This window comes from Gasterosteus aculeatus, chromosome 15, assembly GCF_964276395.1.
Source record: "Gasterosteus aculeatus chromosome 15, fGasAcu3.hap1.1, whole genome shotgun sequence".
Lineage (NCBI taxonomy): Eukaryota > Metazoa > Chordata > Actinopteri > Perciformes > Gasterosteidae > Gasterosteus > Gasterosteus aculeatus.
This window is the reverse complement of record NC_135703.1, coordinates 1,794,233-1,811,539: the sequence shown is the minus strand read 5'-3', so window position 1 is coordinate 1,811,539 and position 17,307 is coordinate 1,794,233. Positions and strand designations below refer to the sequence as shown.

Here is a 17,307-nt window from a genome sequence, read left to right as displayed (position 1 = left end):
CTCGAAGAGCCAAACAGAGGATTATTTATTGGATCTTTACTACGTTCCGTCCGTGCAAAAAAGCTAAAGGACTCGTTTAGTTTAAGGGAAATAATTAATACGTGAAACAAATCACTTGGACTTCCTGTCTGGGACAAAAGTCCCTTCAGACTCACCAGCTGAGCGTCCTAAAGCTCCACGCAGAAGGTCAACACTTCCTTCTTCCTCGTGTATCCAACAACACCTCGTTTATATTTGTATTTACAGGATGTCTGGTGTGCAAACACTACACATACAGGAGATCCACTGTGCTAGAGGAGGAGCGTGGTGAGAACTGATGAAGGGTGAAGATGAGGAACGACAGAAAACGGCACACACACGAGAAGAAGAGATGTAAAACAGGATGCAGGATCGTGTAGAATTTATTCAACACTCATGATTTCATTTTGTAAATTATGTTTGTTTAGATGAACGTGTTATTAAAAAAAAAAAAAAAAAACTAATTCTCTTCATACATTCAAGAGTCAAACTAAACTAGAATCAAGTTCAGGTAATTTGTTTAAGATTTTAAGATCTTAAGAAAACAAAAAGAAAAAGAATTGGGGGGAAAAATGTAATTAAATAAACTGTTGCAACAAAATCTGCAGTAAGCTACATCTTATATTAATTCACCGACTAATATAATTTTTTGGTATTTCCAAAAACATAACTTATTAAACTGAGATGTATCCGTGTTTTGTCTCTTTTAAAAGATGAATCTCCACCGTGTTCGGACAGAAAAGTTTGTCTTTGCTTTAATTCTCCTGTCGTTTGGTGTTTTTAATCAATCGGAGTGATGCAGGAGAAGAGAATGAAAAAGATTCTGCCCGGACATCGTTTTTTCCTGGTGGCTGCACTTTTCTACACCCGTTTCACTTGAATCGGTTTGGACCTGAAGGAGGTCTGAGCTGCTCCTCTTTCTGCAGAACAATAGACTCCTTTCAACCTGAAAAACAACCTGAAAAAAAACACCGATCCTGCTTTCCATCTCCAGCTGCCATTTTCCTCTCCAACCAAACAACTCGTACGTTTATACATCCTACAGAAATAAGTAGCATTCTTCTGGTGATTAGTGCAAAAAGAGTGAAATAGGTGAGCACGTGGATCCTAAAAGTGTCCGTTAACATAATCAAATACAAATGAATCTGAGACGTCTGCTTATTGATCCCTTTCTTCCTGTCTGGCAGCACGAGGACGTCGCTCTTCTACGCTACGCCTCAAAAAAGGGACGCATTGCTTTCTAATATTAGTTCTTCTGCTCCTCAACATCCACAGCTGGTCTCCTCGCCCTGCAGGGATCACGGAGGACCACTCGGGTTCTCCTCCTCAGCAGCTTCAGGCCTCACAGCTACGTCACTGAAGGCAAACCGCTCGCTGCCTGAAGGCTTCTGCTGCTGCCTCCTTCCCTCCTCCTCATTGTTGAAGAGGCGATCAGAAACGTTTGGGGTTTTCCTTCAGTGAGTAAGCCGAATGTTTTCTTTTAGTTTTAAGTCTGTATCCAGTGATTGTATAGTTATCTCAAAAGCTTTAAAGCCCTGAGCTCCTCTCTGGTTGCCGTGGAGACGGGACAGGTGGAACGAGTCGTCACCTGAAGACGCCTCCCAGCATCAGTGTTTAACAACGCTGCAGGAACCGAAGGACGACTTCATCCCATTACTTTAACGTTACAAATGTCGACAATTACTCATAAACACCAGGAAATTACATCATCGGGGTTAACGATAAAAAGCCGATAAAACGACAAGTCGCTCTAATGGAAATTAAAAAGAAAGTCTAGTTTTAAAGGAAAAACAAGAAATATCATGTAAGATAATGTGGCTATTTAAAAAAATAGTATTTACGTTTAGAAGCTTATGATTTTTGGATGGTTATTTTTTTCAGGATGAATCTCTTTTTTTCCTCGTTTTTCCATCGTTTTTTTTTTCTCTATATCAAATAATAAAACAAATCAAACATAATCAAAATATACATCGGTTGCCGCACTAACTGGAATATGTGTTCAGCAATCCGCCGGCCAAGCTGCTCGCCGTCAGAACCCAGTAGAATAATGAACGTAACGCAACGCTCAGTTTATTCTAAACCTCCACTCCGTCTTTGTTTACATACAAGTTCATCGCTACCAAAAACAAACATCCATCAGCTGATCCACACCTGAGTTCATCCAACACTAAATAATATCAGCTCCACCATCTATGTAGAATACTCAAAAATAAATACACGACAGTTTAGTCCATAATATCTCATGAAAAGGCAACTTTGCATTCAAAACTATGGAGGTCCAGAGTAAAAATTAAAAAAAACAGTTGTGCAAAAAAACTACTAAACGGTTCCAAAGAGGCTCCGACCCTCGATGCAGAAACCCTCAAATACTTTCTGAAGCAGGGACTCGTAAAAAAAGATCTAACCAACAACTTGCCACGACCCCGCTCGGATTACGACCCTCGGTCATCAAACGCACCACAGTGCAACTTTGGCATTTTACAGAGATCTGTGGGACACTAAAGGATATTCATCTGAAGATATGAGCTACGAGGACGTTATAAGAATAAAGTGAAAACACAGGACAGCCGTTACTTTTAGTATTGATATAAATGTCATTACCTTCAGTGCTCGGCTTCAACCCTCCGTTTACTGCACTGCGTTTGTGTGCTATTAATTAATAAAACGATAAATAGTTTTTTTTTTCTCGTTATAATAATAAACTCACATTATTAGATGTTCTCTGAAGAACATGTAATTATATATTTGGTTGCAGCCAACGTTCGATCCTCCGCAATGAGCTACCACATCAAAGCACAATTCAAAGAAACGACAAGTTACTTTACAATGTAGGAGGACGATGGAAAAACACAATCAAAAAAAGGAAATAAACTGAGCGAGCTGATGGTAATGACGATGATTTTACTGTGCAAAGTCCAGAAATGATCTCTCATTTCTCTGAGATGATGACATGAATGAAATGAAAAGGCAAGACGGTCCACCTCGAGCTTTAAACAAGCGTTCTCCTAGAATATATTATTCTCCTGTGTGATTGATCTGCCTCCTCTTTAGGTTGGGAGAACAACCAAAGCTTCAAGTCATTTTGATCCCTCTGTCAATAAATTGAGTAAAATTACACAAAAACCAGATACCAGCATATAATACAGACGAGTAACATAACGGTAATGTGAGTTGCTTTTTGATTTTGTGCCTTTTTACATTAGATAGCCGTTTTTTTAAAAGCTTAAATTGATCGTGAAACGGTGTTTTGAGAGGGCAGCTGTTACCTCTCGCTCTCTGTGTGTCCAGAATGAGCACCAAACCTCTCAGCTGTTGTTGTGGTTGTTGTTGTTTACAAATGCTAAGAGTCCTGATGGGAAACCAGTCAGCGGTTGCGTGTGGCTGCCTGCTCCTTCTCTGCCTTCTCCTTGGCCTTCTCCTTCTCGATCAGCTTCTCCTCCTTCTGCAGCATCACCATGATGTCGGCCACCTGCGTGGTGGAGATGTCGATGTCCTCCTTGTCGATCAGTTCCACCACCTGGGAGAAGAATTCATCGGCGCCTTAAAACGGGCCTTCACATCCTAAATCTTTCTATCCGCTGTGCATATTTTACATTACAACTCAAGCGCTCATTTTGATCAAACTAAGTATAAAATGAAGCCTGTTAAATGAACTTATTGCCAATCATTGGCTAATTAGCACATGTAAAAACCTGATCCTTTACTGCAAATATTCTAACAAATAGTACCGGTCATCATTGAAGTGATCCTTTGGCTGTTTGACATTAGTTCCATTCTATCGCCACATTTACCGAACCCTCAAATGAAAAAGCGGCTTCCTTTCGGACGCACCTTGATGACGTCGTCGATGTCGATCTTGCCGTCCTTGTTGTCGTCCAGCGCCTCGGCGATGCTCTGCAGCTTGTGCTCCGGGATGTTCTGGATCTGCCGCATGACGGCGATGAGCTCTGCGATGCTGATGAGGTTCTCCCTGAAGGTGTAGAACAGACTGCATACAGGAAACGGTGTGTAACCAAAGGCGATGAGGAGGAGGAGGAGGAAGAGGAGACTCGAGGACAACATGCCGCACGTCAAAGGTCGCCCCCCGATCACACCAATCAGACACTTCTTATTTTAATCATTGAAGGACTCCATCTGGGGTCAAAGGTGCCTCAGAGGGGAATCATGCTGAAGATGCTCCTTCAAACTATTAGTGTGGATGCACCGATACAGATGTTGGGCGGTGCTGGTGACAACGGGGCCGATGGATTCAATTCAATGTGTCTTTAATATAATAACTAGATACGACAACCTCGTTTTACAAAGAAATACAGTTAATTAAAAGGTACGTATGAACTTTTTTGTCACAATCCTTTTTTTTTTTTTTATCGAAGCAAGTCAGACCCGCGTTGCATTACACAAGGAAGGACCCTCATCTTTTCCACACTGGGGGGGTCACAGCTCATCCATTGATTACTGGTGTTTAAATGTCGGCCAATTCCCAAAATCAGCCCAGTGCATCCTTGATTATTAGATGGTTTTAAATGATTTGTTTTAAAGTTGTTAAATTCTGAATAAATGCCCACAAAGAGAATCGATTGAACCAATTATTATTTCTTCTACGTTACTGAATCAGACATCTAATATTTCTAAATACTCATTTGAAGTCACACATCCCCAAATAAACTTTTTGACTTTCTTAAAATGTTTAAATCAAGCAGTTGGAATGTCTTTTCATTTATTAGGGAAAATTACGTTTTATTAAAGTTGATCTTTTACAGAAAAATGTTGAGCAGCTGACGCTTCAAAGCACCAAAGCAATGTTAGCATGTAGCGAGCACATTAGCACAGTTCTGCTTACCTTTTGGCATCGCGCGGTTTAGTAAAGAATAATCTGTGAAATTTTAAATGAATTAGGGTTGTTTTTATCATTTTTATCTGAACACTGGCGTGAAAACTGACAAGTTTAATGTCCGGTTTCTTTTTTAAATCTGGGAAACCTGTTTTATCTGCACCATCATTTCACAATGGGAGTGATGACGATGATGATGAAGGTGACAGTTGTGATCAATCCACTAAATGTTGATTAATCCGCAGCTTAAAATAGTCCCAAACGGTCCCGTTTGATAAATATATTCGTGACCCGTTTCCAGTAGAAACTCAGTTGCTTCTGGCTGAGAGACGGACTTGATCACATCGTTTGTTTTAAATCTTTTAAAAACTTTTGTGCCAAAACAGACGTCCGTTAGCAGCTCTGAATCCACCATTTTCTCTTCTGCACCTCTACGTACGGCGGCGCGTCAATGCGGCTCTTACCCGACGGGAGGCGTGGACCCGCTGTCCATCTGGCCGTCCAGGATGACCTTGTCCTTCTCCAGTTCCACGATGATCTTGTCGATGCGACCGATCATGCGGTTGACTCTCTTTGACAGGCGCTGGCTGGCCTTCGACTCCTCCAGCGCCTTTTCTTGACCCGTCTTGGAGAGCTCCATCTTTATCTCTTCCAGATCCTGGAACGACAAACCCGATGAGAAACGCAGCGCAGGAAAACGCAAAAGGACGGATGTCCCCGGGGATTACTCCAGTCGGGCACCTCGTTGTATTCCTGGACGTCGTCCTTCAGCTCCTCCAGCTCCTCCTTCTCCAAGGTCAACAGCTTCTTCTGCTCCTTCAGCTTTGAGCACGCGTCACTCAACAGGTCAATCTCGTCCTTGGTGATCTCCTCGCCCTGGAACGCAGACGTACGGTTACAGCTCCCAAATGTCAGAAAACGGCCTGGAATAAAACCCGTCCAACGGATTCTTAGATGGGGACTAAATGGAAAAAACCCAATGATAAACAGATCAGCTCGTGGTCAAAGGGTCCCTCCACCTAACAATGTGCACTCAGCACAAACCCCAATAAGTGACTAAGACACACAGAAGGGGCAGAGGAGGAGAAGCTCTAGAGGAAAACACACGACGGAGAGCTGTGAGTCACACAGACGAACGGCTCCACTGGGTCTGTGGCATCGCCAAGAGGGATGGAAAAGGAAGAGGAGGAGAAGTCCTGATGTGCGCGGCCCAAACAGGATTTGCAAATCATATTTAGCATTTCTTCATCCTATCCAGAGCAGCGGATGAGGCGGCTTTTATTCAATAAGCGAAGACGTGGCGGTAAATGTTGACCATGAATGATTAACACCAAAAAAAACTAATCCTTAGATGTGTTATTTGTCCGGACTCTCTGCTCTAATTGAGCTCGTCTGCTTTTCATCCACAAAGCTGAATTTGTGGTTTGATCTCACTTCTGTCAACATTTCATCAAGCCAATAAAACCTCCTTTTAAGAGCCACTCGCGTAGTTCAGAGCACGTTCTCACTCATTCTGAAGCTTTCTTGAAATGCCAGGATTAAATGCAAGTGCTGTTTCACCCTCACTGGGGCTCAGAGAGACCAGATGGGGTGCGTGCAGGGAAGCACTGGTAGAAATGTGAGGGTCATTTGGGAGGAGAAGCATCTTTTAAAGCTGACCTGGAGGCGCAGGAACTTCTGCCACCGCTCAAACTGCGTCACGCGCCATTGATCAAATGAACAAGTGGCAACAAGTGAGCAAAAATGAAGCCATTATTGAAGAAACAGAACATGTGCACAGACAGAATGGTGGACGTCGAGGGCTTGAGGTTCCATTACGGAAAAGAGCTGCATTAAAATACTGTTACAAAAGTTGCAGTTTCCTTTAAATACATTATTTGGTAGTTGAACTGTTTGGTAGCTTATGACTTCTTAAACACATGACATTGTATGAAACATGGTTAATTCCTTTGATATGTATGAAATAAACGCATCCTTGACGCTTAGTGCATCTGTAGCAAACTGCAACACAATGTGGATTACATTTTAATCGGCTTTTAAAAAAGGCTCAACGAGGAGGATGTTCCTTCCAATCGGTGTCTTGATAAAAGCTGCTTGATCGTAAACACTCGTCCAGGAACACAGCGAGTACAGGGAGGCAACAAGCCAGGAGGACAAAGCTCATTACAAAACATTAAAGGCCGTCTAAGGTGTTGCCTCCGATGGTGAGCGCAACCCTCCTCGTTGAGACTTTAACCCGAACCCACTGATCTCAGACTGCACGCGTGGAGACGTCACCTTGATCCCTTCGATGACCGGCGCCGCGTCCCTCAGCGTCTCCGACTGAGCAGCGACGTCCGCTTTCACCTTCTCCGCTTCAAACTCCATCTCGCCCTCCTGCAGGGGGGGGGGGGGGGGGGGGGGCAGCGACCAGGCGGGCTGATTAAAACAGAGTCACGGAGGAGGAGGAGGAGGAGGAAGTCCTCTCACACTCCGTAGGATAATAACGACCCGGCGCTTTAAGTCTCCATGTGTAAAAGCTGGGAATCGTTCCAAAGCTGCTTTCAACAGAACTCCGCGTGTAAGGAAAGCGGTTAGCTCAGTATCGCTGAACCGTCACCTTGGCAGCCTTCTCTGCGGCGTCCGCCAACCTCTCCATCGCCCTGTCCTGGTTGTCCTGGCGTATGGCCGCCTCCTCCCGCAGCGTGGTCTCCACCTTGGCCTTATTGTCCACTTTGGAGAGCTCCATCTCCGCCACCATCATCTGGGCCTCCTTTGTCTGGGGAGAGAGGAGGAACACTGAGATGTATGTTCTTATTTAAAACACAAGCACTAACCTCAGGTTTCCTGCAGCTGAGACACACGGCCTGGCTAGAAGCCGTGATCTATTCTCTCCCTTCTCCTTCTGCCTCCATCAGTTAGTTTGTTTGTGTCATTGGGAAACTTTGGTGTTAGTTCAGATTCCCCGACGGAGACACATGACGGATGCATGCGGTCGCGGTAAAGCACTGAAGTGTAGTAAACATAGCGTTCACGTTTCCTGCAGGGGTCTGAAATACGTCCACAGCTTTGCTCCCGAGTACCTCATACAACCCACGCTGTCCCTGTAACGTACCACCATCTCGGGCAGAGTCTGCAGCGTGGTCTTCAGCTGGTCGGCGGGGGAAAGGGTGTCGGGGAGGAACATGGCTCGAGACAGCAGCAGCAGGGAGGTGGGGATCTGCTGGTTCAGATGGAGCTCCAGCCACTGAAGAAGCAGAATACGAGAAGAAGACCGTTTGATATCTCCTCCTCCTCGGGTGATAAACGCGGTTTCATCCGGACAGCATCCTGCGGTTACCTGGATGAGCTGCTCCCTCAGTCGGTCCTCTGTGACTCCGAGTGACCTCATCCCTCTGGCGCGACAGGCCGTCTGCACCTCGTTCACGCTCATGCTCTCCACGCCTTCCTCTGCGATCAGCTGGAGCCGGCGAGAGCGCACACGTTTCAAGAAACCGAGACGTTTTGAGAATTTAAAAAAACGGAATCGGCGTTTGAGGCTCGTACCTTGTCGTCCGCGCGGATGGTCCTGAGCTTCATGATGAGCTGGAAGCGGAGGAAGTTGTTGGTCCCGATGGACTGGAGCTCCAGGAGGCGGCAGAGGGCCACCAGCTGGGGCCGGGTCAGGTTGTCCAGCGTCAGCTCGTCCTCGAACAGTTTGGAGAATCTGATGATCTGCTCATTGCTGGGACGTTCCCCCGAGTCCCGGATCTACAGACATGATGAAGTTATGACTTGTAACATTTATGGAAATTTGACTTTTCCAAGCTTGTAATGTAACAGCTGTGTCTCTTTATGAATCCTGACAACAATGCCAAATAGAAAATCAAAAGTAAATTTAACAAATCGGTTAATTAGACAAAAATAATCTTATCATGCAGCTTTTCTTCTAAAGGTTTAAAATACAAAATGAATGCTGAGCTGTCATTTATGCCTTAGAATAAACCCTTCCTTGTTTCAACCGGCAGGGGGCAGCACTGAGCCGTCTGGTTACACCCACCTTCTGGAAGAAGGTGGAGAACTCCTCCGTCACGGTGCCCTGAGCCGCCTTGTTGCGCAGAGCGATCTCCTCGATGGTGTCCTGCAAGAACTTGGCCATCTCCAGTTTGACTCTCAGCTCCGTTTTTAACCTCTCCTCCTAGAAACAAAAGCACGGCACGGACTCAGCGATCAACTCTCATCTTACTGGTTACAAAAGACATTTTGCATTCCGTTTAAATGTTGTGGTTGATAAAAAAATATTTTCATTCTTCTATTCACAGTATTAGTTTAGTTTTATATTTTATGTGAGGTCAAATAATACAATTATGTATTCTAAAATGTTTGGGATTTAAGTGACAACAGGACAGAATTTACAGAATAAAGTAAACTTTAAATATCACATTAAAACAGACATTAACATTACATGAGCATATATGAACTAACTCATTTTCATTTTTAACGACAAACCTTCTTGGACTGCGTCTCGAAGGTGGACGGCAGCATGTTGGGGAAAAGTTTCAGCGCTACGGGAAGCAGGAACTCCATGAAGGGGACGATGATGAACACCAGGAAGGGCAGAAGCCGGAAGACGTCGGCGCACGTCCGGAGGAACTGGGGAGAACGTTTTGGGGGAAAAAAGTCATTAGAGGGAACTGGGGACGCCGTCCACGGGTCGGTGAAGGTTGAAGGAGTCTCGTCCGGCTGAGCTTCGTCCCGGCCTCCAGCAGAGAGCGGCAGCGAGCAGCAGAAAGTCTTTACCTTCTTCCTCCTTTGTCCCTCTGCCTCCAACAGTCAGCACTTTTGACCCCCGTCCCCGCGCATCTCCATGGCAACACAAGTCTCCCAATTCAAAAGGCGCTTTTTTTTTTGTGTGCATGGAGCCGCAGACCAAAGTGAACATTCCGCCTCACAGGGGCTCAGAAGCTGTCCTCCTTTAAAAAAGGGCCAACAGGAAGCACATTTGTTCCACCCAAAAAACCTGAACAATTGTCAGGAGCGTAGCGGCACCAGGCAAACGGTAGGAGGGGATGGGGGGGCACGACGCGAGTCGCCTCTTCCTCTACTCGTTTGTCCACCTGCATGTCCCCGGAGCAGTCGGGTGAGGGATTGAGGGCGGCCCGAGTGAAAAGGCCTTTTGTCCGCAGCCCCATTGACATGTATATCATAGGGGGGGTAGAAGGAGCTTTAAGCCGAGGTCTAAGTATCGTGGGTGAATATAAAGAGGAGGAGTCGGTTGCATTTGAAAAGGTGCAGATGGGTCGTGTTGTGGGTTTAATGAGTGGGGGGGGATTACTGTTGTCATCAGCACTGACCAGCAGCTATTGACACCTCAGTAAGGCTTTATTTTCTACTGTGACTTAAAGTCACACAGAGCAGGAATGTGAAGAAGCAAACACGTGGGGGTCCTTAAGAGTTCAACTTATGGAACGCTGATTGATTACTTTAAGGGATTTTGCATATATTTCCATATATATTAGAATTCAACTGAGATCAATGTTGTTATTTCATCTGTCCGATAAAGGGGATTCATAGTCTCAATCTAAAAATAGGTTATTCTTACATGTTGCTTTCAGATTCATAATTATTACCAATAATAAATGTCCATCTGATCCCCTAAAAGTCCTTTAGCAGAGGCTGAGAGGCCTGATCACAGTAAGACAACTAACGTTCCTCTGCACTGGTATCTGAAAGGGTCGCCACCTTTTGGCATTTTGAGCACCTGCGTTTATGTTGAAGAAAATGCCAATTGAGGCTGTATGTAATTAGTAAAATACAAATACCAATGTGGATCTAAAACACCACAACTGTGACGAGTTACAGCAGAATACACTCATTGTACATAGTTGGGTGTGAGTTTTACATTGTTTTCAAATAGGTGTTTATTTTGTTTTAACTGGAGCTGCAGCGTTGCTAATGATTCCCACCAAGTCTGTAACATCCTGTACTATCGACCGGCCCGCTCATCTTCCCTGCAATGACACCAGCACCTGCATCACACTACCGCAGAGTCCACTGCGCCTCAAAGCCAACCGGCTGAGCATCGAACTGCAGCCCAACCAGCAACGAGCCAAATTCCACGTCTGCTTTAGAATTAGTTATTCTGAAACCATGTTTGTATTGAATTAGGTCAGCATCATTAATGCAAATAAGTAAATAGTGATCAAAAGACCAATGAAATCATATCACATTTGATTATTTTACGTTATCATTTCATTTTCTAGAAGAAAAGGATGTTCTCACAACATTGAGTAAGTTAGTGGTAACGTTGGCTGGGCCGAGACCTTCTGCTCTGCACGCAGATGCAATGTGCAGGATCTTCTGACCTCTTTATGAGGCCTTCCTGCTCCCAGCGACTCCCATCATCACGGATTGGACATCAACATGGCAAACTTCCCCGTAAGCTGAGGAGTTATCCAATCAACGACTTCACCTGAAGTGTCTCGCTGAAGAGCTTTAATCAGGCAGCACAATCTGCTGAGCGCCTGGCTAACTTCTATAATTGATCCCATTAGGTGTCTGAAGCGGTGGATTGAACCTTGTGGAACAAGATGTCAGGCCGGTCAGCCTTAAACCGTGCGCAGTCATCTCTGATGTCTAAACTCGGTCAACTCTGAGTCAGAGGGGAGGGAGGGACGCTTCCTTTCACTTCAGTTTGTGCTCAGATATAATTTTCATTTAATTGTACATACAGGATTGTTTCTGCAAAAAGAAGAATACTATGTATTCTTACCAGATGTGGTCCAATGTAACAGTAATCTAACTAAACGCTATGCCACAACCCCCAGGGTTACCGTGGCTGCACCTGTCAAGCTTTCCAATCCCACACCTCACACATAAGGCTGTTAGCAACAGTAACCATGACAACTTCCCCTCTGGAAATCCTGCAAACCTCACCTGTCTCCTCTCGCGGCGGGACAGCGGGTGTCCGTTCAACACCCTCCAAAGCATCCGCCCGGCGATGGTGGTGTCGATCCACAGCAGCCTGAAGCCGTGGTAGTAGTGCTTGACCTCATCTACCACCCACTGGCGGAGCGTCCTTTTCACGGGGGCCGCGTCCAGCGTGGGGCTGTACACCGGCCCCCCTTCCTCCAGCTTCTTCTTCTTGTCCTTTAAGGAGCGCAGGGACTTCTCCACCTTGGAGTCGTCCCACCTGCTCCTCGAGGTGTGTATCCACCGGACACACGGCACGTGCCGCGGCCGTGCTACCGTCCAGCGGGTCCCTGTCGCGGCGTACCCTGAAGAAGAGGCCCCCAGCGCAAAACCACAGTAGAGGCGCTGTAGGTCCAGGCTCTGGGGGGGGCCCACGCATCCATCTGTTGAGGGGACGGAGGGGCCCAGAGACGACACCCGGGCCAAGCTGCCAAGTCGTCTTTGAGGGGGAAATGAAACATTTGATTTGAATCGATTTATACGCAACACCAGCCATAGAAATACTCTAAATAACAGACATTGGTCCCTTTTCCAGGGAAAAGAGAGATAAGGATGCAGAAAAGGTGAACGTGTCAATTGGCAGAAATCACAAAGCTTTAAAGACGTTGTCTTAAAAAAGATAATTAGAAAAGGAAAAGGTTCAGTGGGAATTGCATGCAATAGTGGCCAAGCATGTGAAATCCCAGTTGGAATTATCCAAAGACCACGTTGTCATAAAAACCACCTCGAGGTTCGATTTGAGGTGAGACAAACGGACAGAAAATCTAAAAGAAAGCAGCACAAGAAAAAGGCTTTAAAAGTATTAAAACCTGATCAAAGTCATTAAAAGTTCAATTGTGCCACAAGCTTTTAAAAGTGTTTTTCCTTTACTTGTTTTGAGGAAATAGAGACGCTGAAGAGGCGCCGCATTTGATTGGCTTACGTTTGACTGGAAAGTCGGAGGGCTGTGCAGTTGAAACACGCTCCATCTTGTACTTTCCCTGAAAAGGAGGAGAAAGGAAAAACAAAAGAAACATGAGCCGCAGTGTTGTGATAGTCACACATGAGACAGCTCTCCACACGCTCTGACAGGTCCGACAACTTTATTCCTCAATTATGTGACCCTGATGTGACCCGAGCAAAACCACAGTCGCCATATCTGCTCATGCATTAATATGACAGGAAGTAAAGCCTCAGACTTCAGACCTCCGGTGTGTTATTCCCCTGCTAACTCGCTTAGCCGCTTGGGATATTCACTACCGCGAGGCTCCCAAACCCCAGAGGCCCCGGCTGTCAGCGCGACACAAACACACCGACAGCCCGGGCTCAGTGGTGAGACACTTCCGACCAATCACGTCGCCGCACATGGCCTGGCCACGCCTCCCCTCCGGCTCTCACGTGGCCGGCGGGAGCAGCTCCAGCGGAGCCTGGTAGAACATGGCCGGCTGTGGCTGGTGGGCCAGAGGACACCGACGTTACTGGAACAGTGTCCCCTTTTGTGGCTGAACAGGCAGCCTACTGTAGCACAGAGAAAACCCTGGAAGTACAGTAGAACGGCGCTCACCTGTAGAGCCGTGTGGCCACGTTTGTCACCTTGCGTTGATCATTTGTGTGTCTGGCTGCACAACTGTTAGAAATCCCAACGGAGATACTTTTTCTTCAGCCACATTTAAAAACATGAATAGCTTTGAATCTAAAAGAAAATGCATTCAGTCCAGAACCACACACACGCATATATATATATATATATATATATATATATCATATCTTAACCATTAAGAAATGTTGGTAAATGATTAAGTGGCCCTTGCGTCAGATAAGAAAACAATAAAAAAAGTAAAAACCCCATGAGGAGAAACAGAGCTCGACTCACAGGCCACATAGAAATATACACAGTAATGAAATCTCTCTTCCTAGGATTTTCTTTAAGCTGTATTAGAAAGCCCAAGTACGTATATTAAAAAATGCACAGGAGCAACGTTGTATCTGATACGTCTCAACCAGAATACGTGTCCTCTGGGTCACTGGAGATCAATTGTTTCTGGTATTTCGTGAAGTATTGTCTACTGAACTTGTTGATCCAAACATATTATATAAAACTATCCACAAATCCTGATGAACTTTTTAAGCATCACTGTTGCATTTGTAAAGTAATCTGTGTTCATTGGTCTCAAGATCCTGACTCAAACTACCGTAGATCCTTGAAAAGGTCTAATCGTTAAATATTGTGCTCTCAATCCAACTATAGGGAGCTTCTTCTACATTATTTATAGATTAGTTTACTTTCCCATTGGCTGCTTCAATACTGAAGAGACATGGACACTAATCAAGCATGTTTATTGGACAGCATGTTGCCGCAGACTGCGGTTTGTGACTTGTTGGGTATGTAGCTTTAATGGCTCTCGTATTTAAAGGATCTTCTTTCAGAGTTGAAGTATCATGTCTCTGGGTCATGTCCCCGTGGTCAACACTCTCAGTCATACGAATGGTTAGTGTGCTCAAAGGAGAATATTATCTACAGGCATGAGAGGTCAGCGTCGACGTGGAGGCCGAATCGGTTAAGATTATCCCGTCTCAGGTAGTTATAAGAGGAGCCGACCTTTTGTCTGAGAGTCTGGGCCTGAAGCCAAGAGCTCAGTGACAAACTTCATTTATGCCCCTTGCGCCTATTAATAAGCACAGCTTTAATGGACCACTACTATTTAAAACTATTTATTCTGACCTCTAAAATATTCAAGTCCATTCAATGGCTCAATGTGATACACAGGTATATTGTACGCAAGAAAATAACTTGCATGGAGACGTATCACCATAATATATATGGCAGTTACACGATAACAGGCAACATATCTACAAATATTACAAAAATGTCTCAATATTCATCTTCATTTCAAATGATTATTGGTCAGACAAATGGAATATTTGTGTGACCCTTTGAGGGCGAACAACACTACAAAAGGTAACACAAAAACCTTCTGTCACTCACCAGATACGGTAAAAAGTCTCTATACTCAGAGATCAATGTTTATCGAGTTGTGACCCTGATATAGGAGTGTAATAATAAAAAAATACAAATAACCTTTGGCGTTCTAAAATAATAATAAGTTATCATTTAAAAACGTGAAATTCATCATAAACCGTTCACATAAGCTTGGGAACAACAACAACAACAACAACATCCCCCCCCCCGACGCACGGGGGTCTGTCGACACCACAATAATAAACACCAAAAATAAAACACAATACGGAGCCATAAGAACGCCTTCTTGCTGTGGGCATCTCGTGTGTACGGCGGCTACAGCGGGCGGGGGGAGACTTGGGGGGGGTGAGGGGCTCCACAGACGCCGTCCTCGAATAACCCGAGTCCCGAATCATGCTTCCCCTGCTCCTCTTTTCGGGAATTTCACCAGAAAAGGTGCGCTGCGTCGAGCCGCTACAACCCCCCCCACCATCATGAACCGATGCGTGGTTCAGTGACGATGAGGCACTTAAACATGCGATGCTCTGTCACCTTGAGTCAGCCACCATCTTCCTGAAACCCCAAACAAGGCCAACGCGCCTCGCCGCTGCGCGTTAAGTTACACGACTCCTCGTCTGGCGAATGTCGTCCCGTTAATTGTTCGCTGTATCTCGTCCGGGCTCTCTGGGCGTAGTAAACAGCTAGCTAACGTTAAGCTAACAAGAAACAAGCAGAAGCCTTACCTTTGCCTTTCTTGAACTCGTTCTTTAGGGACCTGGAGGTTTTCATTAAAGGTGCCCGGGACCTCGTAAACAGGATTAACGCCATGAGGCTTTCAGTTTGAACTAACGTTATCTTTAACGGTTAACAGTAGGTTACACGCTAAGCTAGCCTGTTAGCTAGCTACTGTTTGCTCAAGATGTCAAAACAAAACGAGCCGTTGTACATAAAAATATCGACGCCCGGGGGGAAACAAATCCTAGTGTACTTTTAAGAAGCAACGACGCATGAACAACTGTATAAATGCAGCTCCATGTCATGCCCTTCCCCTCTACGTAGCTGACAGCTAACCGGACCAGGCTCCCGAGTGACGTCGTACCGGTGTTGCGTTTTGTTAGGCTGTTTGCGATCGTGTGATGACAGACAGCTTCCGGTGTGTTTATAAAATAAAAGCCCGCATTTCCGAGTCGATGGGTGCTGCAATGAGGTTGTTTAACGTGTTGGACTGTCGTTTAAGGGGCTTAGCCACACTGAAAACCTTATTTTCATCACTGCAATTCATAGATGATTATTGAAAAAGAGTATAGAAATAGTTTTTTGTTTGCCTGATAGAGCATTTACCATATTTCATAAAGTAGGGAACTCTATTGAGTAAAAACAAATGCAGCGTTACTATAAAAACTTCGTATCTTGACTAATATTGCAAGAAAAAACATGCCAATGCTTATTTTCTAAATGAGCACAAAATGGTGGTGCTTGTATGCATCCACTGTATTATGTCATGAAATGAAACTAATATTGCAAGAAAAAACATGGCAATGCAAATGTCATGAAATGAAACTATTATTGCAAGAAAAAACATGCCAATGCTTATTTTCAAAATGAGCACAAAAGGGTGGTGCTTGTATGCATCCACTGTATTATGTCATGAAATATATACATTATGTGTATTTTGAATACACTTACACAAAATAATGGCTTCTACATTGTCTAAAAATGAGCCCACCATTTTACATACTACGCATATGTGAAAGTATGTTGTGCGTAACAACAGTTAGTACCATGGGTCTAAATCCGATCAAAGTATACAACTTTACTTTGAAAATGTATTGTTCATTACAAGTAACACATCATGAGTTTATCCTCAATACACAAGTCAATAAAAAAGGTGACCTTTTTATTATCACAAAAGCAATTAGCGTGTAACTATGTTTGTGGACATACAGATTTAACGAAAACACTGTGATTGCGTAAAGAGACTTAACAATGGTACAGTATGTGCAAACTAAATCAATCACTGTGATCTCATTACCACAACTAAAGGCCTTTAAGCCCAACTGAGAGCTGTTCAGCGGCCATCAGCAACAGAAGACTGCCTGAACTAAAACTATTGTGATCACAAGAGGCAGCTTCCGATTAGGATTTTGTTGTAAACAGGTAGATAAAGGAATTGTAAATAAAAATGAGTCTCCAACACTTTTCAGTCATTTTGTACAATTTCTGCCAGCTTTTATTTTGAAATACAAACGCTTGCAGGAAGTGGTTTGTTTCTGATCTGCAGCTCGAATGTTCTGTACTTCAGTGTAATACGCATCACATTTATTACCTCGGATCAATGCTGATACAAATCTTCAGATTAAAAAAGTATGGATCCTCAACACACGTTCGGCCTCTGGTTGATTATGACTAGCGGATGTTACATCATCGAGGCGTCACTATTTCATCAGCTCAACAGTAAAAACCTTATAACTTCCCTAAAATAAACATGATAAATGACACTGGTTGGACCGACTTATAGTTTAGGCTATAGTTGAACTTGTTTCATGTAATTATACTATGCATTCACTCTACTGTACCCAATTCCATTCGA

General features: G+C 44.4%; 1 protein-coding gene across 8 annotated transcripts; it reads right to left on the bottom strand.

Moving 5' to 3' along the window:
• Positions 1-385: 385 nt before the first annotated feature.
• On the bottom strand, positions 386-15,914 carry letm1 (leucine zipper-EF-hand containing transmembrane protein 1). Of its 8 annotated transcripts, none has more exons than XM_078089311.1 (16): positions 15,461-15,881; positions 12,702-12,759; positions 11,744-12,218; positions 9,317-9,460; positions 8,868-9,005; positions 8,375-8,578; positions 8,169-8,288; positions 7,944-8,075; positions 7,449-7,607; positions 7,127-7,225; positions 6,509-6,541; positions 5,591-5,725; positions 5,314-5,507; positions 4,859-4,891; positions 3,850-4,006; positions 386-3,535 (listed from the first exon to the last, which is right to left on the bottom strand). In XM_078089311.1, the coding sequence occupies exons 1-16, from the start codon at positions 15,543-15,545 to the stop codon at positions 3,383-3,385; spliced, it is 2,319 nt and encodes a 772-aa protein (XP_077945437.1). In that variant the 5' UTR covers positions 15,546-15,881; the 3' UTR covers positions 386-3,382. The 8 variants fall into 8 exon arrangements, with proteins under 8 accessions (XP_077945437.1, XP_077945438.1, XP_077945440.1 ...); XM_078089312.1 differs by having other exon boundaries at positions 3,850-3,988; XM_078089314.1 differs by lacking the exon at positions 4,859-4,891.
• Between the last annotated feature and the right edge of the window lie 1,393 nt (positions 15,915-17,307).